Consider the following 6,830-nt stretch of genomic DNA (forward strand, 5'->3'; position numbering starts at 1 on the left):
TGTGTCTGCAACTTGTTGCACTGCCCCAATGTGACCAAAAAAATCAATTAACCCAAGTTCCAATTTCATTCATTTACAGTAATTTTGGTAGAAAATGTTGCTCAACCCTAATTTAACATAATGCCTAAGATGCAGGTTGACTGTGTTTTAATGTATTATTGGGTCTAATAACATGGTCACTGCGTTTACTGCAGTAAGAAACAGAGGAATACAGTATATTATACGATTATATTATTATTATTATATAATTATATTATCCTGCTGGAGTCTTTGATGCTTTTGTCATTATATCAACAAGACCCAATGCATTTTTCATTAGTTTTATTTACATTTACAACATTTGAAGCAAATTGCAGGAATAACATTGAACAATGTACAGTACCAGTACCATGAAAGCAAAAGCAAAAAAACAAATGTGGAATGAAGTAAGACATTTTAACATAATTAAGTGAGAGTAAGAAGTGGCTACATTTCAAATAAATTTAATTCATTGATGAGACATGGAATGTGTTTAGATGCACCACTGAGGTAGGTGTTTCAGTAGCATTCATCAACTTCTCACTCACTGGTCTTGTTTTCTTTATTCATGACAGCATGAAAATGGCACACTGAGAAAAAAGAGACACTAGGAACAAATAAGGAATGGAAATATTATTATTATTTTTTTTTTTTTTTTAGCAAACTGACAGCAAATAACTGACTGTAAGTCTTTCCTACACATTTTCAAGGCACCTCAAATTAAATATTTACAAATGGCTCTTTGTTGTAAGGAATGATTTTTGTGTTAAAGCTCATCCAGGGATCTCTGAAATGTAGGTAGCATTCCTTTAAATCAGCATGCTTTCTCATTCATAAAACCCTTGACACAATGACATTGATAAAGTGCTCAATTGTAAACTATGGTCACTCAGCATTACAAGAAAAATAGACTTCCATTGTCAGTCAGACGCATTTTCAAAAAGTACCCTTTTCATAAAATATGAGACATCAGCAAAACATAAAACAGTTGGCAGCAGTGTTGAGAAATGAAGACAAAGCTGCGGTCTTAAACCACTTTGGATTATTTTTCCACATTCAGAAATAAGTCATTTGCAGAAACAGTGTTTGAGCAAAAACGTCCTTTCAATGTCTTTGCTCACATTCTTCTTTGAATCCAGCCGTGGAAGATTGTCCTGACAATATGTCATACAAGTGGTAGTAGAGTAAGTCACAGACTTATTTCAGGTTTTCTTCAGCATCTGAGAGGTGACAGACAATAATATCAATGAAATGTAACTCCAGTGTCTGCTATCTCCAGTGGATATATCAAATGGAAATCATTCCATCAGTGGTTGTGTTGCTTGGTAGATATTACCTTACTAAAGGCCACTCTGCACATAGTGGTTGAGTTGATGCAACCCAGTGTTTTGGTCATGGCGTCCAAACTGCAAACTGAAGGCATCCATGACGGTGAACTGCTCTGCAGGCAGCAGGTCCTCTGGGATGGTCGGGGAGAGACCAAGGGGCCCCTGCGCCAACTGATGGGACCCACTCCGGCTGTGCAACAAGCCCTGCTGCTCGCTGTATGGTACAACAGCAAGGCCAGACAAGCTGCTTTTCCTTGGGACCATATCCAGGTCTTTCAGGATGCTGTCCAACACGCCATCCTCGAGGACCAGCTCACGCTTAGGAGGAAGGCCTGAGTGGAGAGGGAGGTGATGGGGCCAGTCGCAGGCTGAGTTCAGGGCGTCAGAGGTCGCAGGCTGGAGCACATTTTGAAGCGGGTTAAGGGTGTCATACATGGCAAAGCTGCTGGCCAGGAAGGAGATCTGCTGAGCCAGAATACTGATCTCTGCCTGCTCCCTCTCGTCGTAATGGTTAGATTGGTTGGAGGTAAGAAGACTGGATTGTTCAGGCAACACATGGTGGGGAACATGACGTGCTTGGACAAGACTGCCCCCTTGTGGCTGCTCGAGAAGGCTGAAGTCGTCTTGATGCAGAGCACAGTCCACTGGGCTCTCACACATGTCGGACACAGACAGGCAGTCTGGAACTAATCGAGCATCAGCTGTACAAGCTTGGAAATCATAGGTCGGTGATGAGGAGGAGAGTGGAGACTGAGAACTGAGCGCGCTGAAGGCTGCCTGGTCGAAGGTTTGTTCAGCGGCTGCAGGGAGGGAGTCGGAGGGTGATTGGTGACAGGTGAGTCCAGTCTCTGGGTAGGAGTAATAGGAGGGAGAGGCCTCAGGAGAGGACAGCAGCTGATCTGTGTATCCATGCACATCCATCAGGAGGTCATGGCTGAGCTCCTCATTCTGCAGAGGGGAGCTGGAGGAGGCTGGGCTGTAGGGAGCGGTGAAGAGAGCAGGGCTGTCACCCAAGGGAACAGGTGAGCTATCACCCTGGGAGGAGACGCATGCCACATAGTATATGTCTTGCTCGGACTCCCTCCTTGCTCTGGCGCATGGCGGCTCCTCGCTTTGGCTGTTAGACGTCCTCTGCCTTTTAAAACATTTAGTGCTGCTGTAGCTCTGAGTGTGGGGCGCCTGTTGAGCTGCAAAATTGCAGCAATTTTCCAGAGATGATAGTCTGGAGGCATCGGTGTTGATTTTCTTCTGCAGAAACCTGGCCTCTGTTTCACTACAAGAACGACACAGTGTGTTAAGTCTGTGTTTGTAACTTCAAAAACATTGAAACATTTCTCATACTGTCTGCTCGGGTCTCCTGGAGGAGTTCATCATACCTGATGATGAAGTTTGTGCAGCTTATGCCCTGGCACTTGGAGTCCTTGTTAGCTTGAATGTAGATCCAGGCACATGTCAGATCCTTGCACTGGAGTCTTAGCACCATCTCCACCTGGAAGCCCTCATCTGCCTGTACTGGATGGGACAGGAAGACATTTTCATGGTCATTATATTATATTATCATGCACATGTGCAAACTCAATGACATGCACACAATGAAATTGAATTTTTTTTGGTTTTGTGTTTGGAACTTCAACTTGTTTATCATTGTCATAGACTGTTATCTAAGCATTCAACCAGTATAAAACAAGTTTCCCTGCAATGGATGGTACACTTACTTAAACTTCTATGAGAATCTGCACTCAAAGAAAGATCCTCAGGGTGGACAAGACTGTACCACGATCTGCCAGTCAATTCTTCAGCTGAATACCCCAAAAAATATAAAACACTGAAAAAGAAGCACATAAAAATGTTTGTCATTAACCAGGACAAGAACATTTTGACTAGCTCTGTTTAAAGAAGGTGGGTCGATGAATTCACCTGTCTGACAGCTGAGTAAAGGTCATATCCAGTCTGTGGACACTGTTGAAGCTGCTGCAGGGGCGAGAGTCAGAGCTGCACAGGCGGTTGACTGTGGGGGTGCAGAGGGCCACAAACAGAGGCTGGTCGTTGGGACAGACTGATGAGGAGGGGAACAGGCGAGGCTGTGGGAAAGACTGGAAGCTCCCTCTGACCATCATGGAACAGCAGCTGCCGTGTTGCAGCTTGAAGGCCTTGGAGGTCTGCATGCAACATATAAAGCTCCTCTCTGAAGAAAGATAACATGTCAGTTTAGTCTTTCAGTCGTGAGACAGCTTCTTCATCACATTTTGAATTGTGAATCACTGGTCAGACTTTGGGGGGGGGGGGTAGAAAGAGGTGATAATTAAACAGAACACAGTTTAAAATGCTTCACAACAGCAATCTTAAAGGGGAAAGTCTTTAAAGTTACCTGACGTGGACTTGTTTTCAATGTCCAGGTTTGATTTAACGATAGGAACGTCAGAGCTCTCCACCATGTCATAGAAAGTGTCCCCTTGAAGCACATCTATCTGGAAAAATCAGAGCTTTTACTATTAGATACAACAGATTACACTGTGCAGTAAACAAAATATGAAAGCATCAAAGACGATGTATCAAATCAACTGTCTCACCATGGAGAGACCAAGGTATTCAGCCACATTTTCCGACACATAGACCAGCTTCCCCTGGGCGGTGGTGACCAGGATGAAGCCGTGCAGCGCTTGAAGAAAGGCCTCGTACGGCAGAGAGCAGTGGGATCTCTCTCCAGCCGGGAGTCCTTAGAGAGGAAAGAGTGAGTTCAGCTTTGGTTACACTGCGTGCATCTCAGCAGGTTGCCTCAGCTTTAGCTTTGATTTAGTCCCTGCGGTACAGCAAACTTAGTCCCATTTAGTTTGACGATGATGCGGGCTGAATGTAGAGTAGATGTTCAAAGGTATTAAAGAATGACAGCAACTGAAGTGTGGAGACTTACCCTGGAAGAGAACAGACTTCCTGATGTAGGTGCAGATGGCAGCCATCGAGTGCAGGTAGGAGAGCCGCTCCTGGTCCTCCTGGGTGATGGGTAACAGGGCGCGCATATTCCTGATCTCGTGATTGATGTGGTCCCGTCGGGCTTTGGATGCTCCTTTGGTGGATCTGTGAGAGACCATGGTCACTGTGGTCAGAGGTTGGAAGAAAATCGGAGAATCTACAGCCGAGGAGCTGAAGTTTTGTCTACTGCCACACTGCAAAAAATCTGTCTGAAGTCATCCTCTCCCAAGTTGAAAAAGTGGGGGGAAAAAATCAAATAAAGGCAAAAACTGTGACTGGCCTGAACTGATCTGGCCTCTTTTTCACAATTCAGACTGGAGTCTCTTCCCCGGACTTTGAATATCAAGGGTTCCTATGGAAACAGCTGATATGAGAGGCTGTTGTCTCTGCAGCAGAAATGAGGGCTCTCAGTAGACTTTGTCTGTGTGATCAGTATCTGTCTTGGCCCATCCACAGAGAGCCTGGAGTTTTTATAGCTGCCAGGGCTTCAGCGTGGGCGTCGCACACAAAGGGGAGGCTGGGCTTCTGCTGCTCCCTTCATTGCCTTATAAAGTGGGTGTCCTCGGAGCGGGGCGCCCCACGTCACAAGGACACACAAAGTGCCTCAAATGGAGAACGATATCAATCTGTATGCCAGCGCCTCAACAATAAAGATCCATTAAATTCTATGAGTGATAGCCTGTGTGTCAGATTTTTGTAAAGATACTCTATCCTGATTTTAAGTGTGTCTGTGAATAAGACAGGAATATGATACCAATTTAAATTCACAGACACATTATAAATTCCCAGCGGTGTTATTTCATTAAGTCATTTATCTTGGCCAGTGATGTTCTTCCAGGCTGATTCTGCAACAAAGCAGCCCGATAGATGCTCGTCTGTCCCAGCTTGACGTCTTTCATTTTAATGCAGTAACAGCATCATTGCAGTTAGATTAGTATGTATCACATACAGCACTTGGCTGGAGCCTGGAGAAAACGGGATTAAGTGCTCCCTGTGGTGCGGTCACCGCAGGCGGCAGAGTTGGGTCAAAATCCTCTGAGCAGCAATGTATCGATTCAGCCACTAGAGGACGTGGAGCAGAGAGGACGAGGGGTGTCACTGACCTGAACCTCCTGAGCAAGGAGCTGCGCTGATCCTCAGGCAGATGGTGAAAGGCGCACGGAGCCCGGACATGACATTTGCAGGAGTTGCACCAAATAGTCATTTTGACGCTCATGTAGCCACCTAAGGTAAAACAGGAGACGTGACTCAGCAGGAATGCAATGAGTAAAAAACAAACAAAACAAACAAACAAACAAACAAAAAAAAACCTGACGTTTAATTTTTCCTTTAAAAAAAAAAAATCTGAGTACAAATTGATCAAATAATTCTGAGGTAGAAAAGTGAAAGTAGTTCCCCTGTGAGGAGAAACTCCCTCCTTTCATCTCCTACCTTTGCTGGCTCCAGCCTGCGTGATGAGTGTCAAGCCCCCGTGTGCGTCCCTCCTTTTATAGCCCCAAACCCGACACCGCTCATCCAACTCCGCCGGTGGGGAAGAAGAAAAAAAAAATAAAAAAAATGGCATAATGTTACTTCTTGTTGTGACGCGATGACAAATGATCGAGGAGGGTTATATTTAGAGAAGTCAAGCCTAAAAATAATCCGTCAGATCGCACGCGGGATCCGATTCGTTGCTAAATGTGAGAGGATATTAATGTGGAAGAAATGTGATGTTTCACGTGCGTAGATAGGCTGTGATGTGTACAAATATTGTTAATCACGTGACAAGAAGAATTGATTTTATGGCTAATCAGCAGTACCTTGCAGTGGTGATCAGACGGTGTTGTTTATAAAAAGACGCTCTTCTAAGCACTCATATTAAGATTCATATTAAGAGAAAGCTTCAAGATTTTTGGGACTAATGTTCATTAATCCCCCGTTAACGTTACTGGCCAACAAACACACCTTGACACAGCTGAGGGGCCAGTTCAGCCCATCTATAAAAATGGATTTTTTTTTTTTACACTGAAAGCATCCCTAAACTCTTTTGATTTGCAGTGGTGAAGAGCCCAAAGCCATTTAAGCCCTTGTGTTTTGTTGACTTTGGCTTTGCGGGTCTCACAGATACAGGAAGGAAGGATGAGAACAGATCCTTTCCTGAAATACTACATTGTAAATACACTCTGCTACAAGAAAAACTTCTACCGCTCATGCAGACGCATTATCAGCTAAATATCAAAAGTAGAGTAATAGCACTTGTTTTGCATAAAAATGGCACCTGTGACCAATGCAGTAAATAACATTATTAATACTGATGCATCAGTGTGTTCACAGCATTTTGTAGCTGTGTGAGGTGGAGATAGATTAACTACTTTATACAGTTAGATTGTTTAGATGAGTGGCTCCCAACCTTGGGGTCGGGCCCCTTCTAAGGGTCACAAGATAAAAAAAAAAAAAAAAGAAGGGTCATGAGATGATTGATGAGAGAGAAAAGAAGAAAAAACTAAATCTGATTCACAAACCTGCTTTTATTTT

At 44.1% G+C, this 6,830-nt stretch overlaps 1 protein-coding gene across 2 annotated transcripts; it reads right to left on the reverse strand.

Annotated features, from left to right (window-relative positions):
- Positions 1-312: 312 nt before the first annotated feature.
- Positions 313-5,991, reverse strand: npas4l (neuronal PAS domain protein 4 like). 2 transcript variants are annotated; one of them, XM_070977642.1, is made up of 10 exons: positions 5,748-5,798; positions 5,420-5,540; positions 4,258-4,421; positions 3,917-4,062; positions 3,715-3,814; positions 3,264-3,531; positions 3,062-3,171; positions 2,723-2,858; positions 1,355-2,619; positions 314-1,238 (listed from the first exon to the last, which is right to left on the reverse strand). In XM_070977642.1, the coding sequence occupies exons 2-9, from the start codon at positions 5,530-5,532 to the stop codon at positions 1,359-1,361; spliced, it is 2,298 nt and encodes a 765-aa protein (XP_070833743.1). In that variant the 5' UTR covers positions 5,533-5,540; positions 5,748-5,798; the 3' UTR covers positions 314-1,238; positions 1,355-1,358. The 2 variants fall into 2 exon arrangements, with proteins under 2 accessions (XP_070833742.1, XP_070833743.1); XM_070977641.1 differs by having other exon boundaries at positions 313-2,619; positions 5,748-5,991.
- Between the last annotated feature and the right edge of the window lie 839 nt (positions 5,992-6,830).

The sequence above is a fragment of the Chaetodon trifascialis genome, chromosome 13, assembly GCF_039877785.1.
Source record: "Chaetodon trifascialis isolate fChaTrf1 chromosome 13, fChaTrf1.hap1, whole genome shotgun sequence".
Classification (NCBI taxonomy): domain Eukaryota; kingdom Metazoa; phylum Chordata; class Actinopteri; order Chaetodontiformes; family Chaetodontidae; genus Chaetodon; species Chaetodon trifascialis.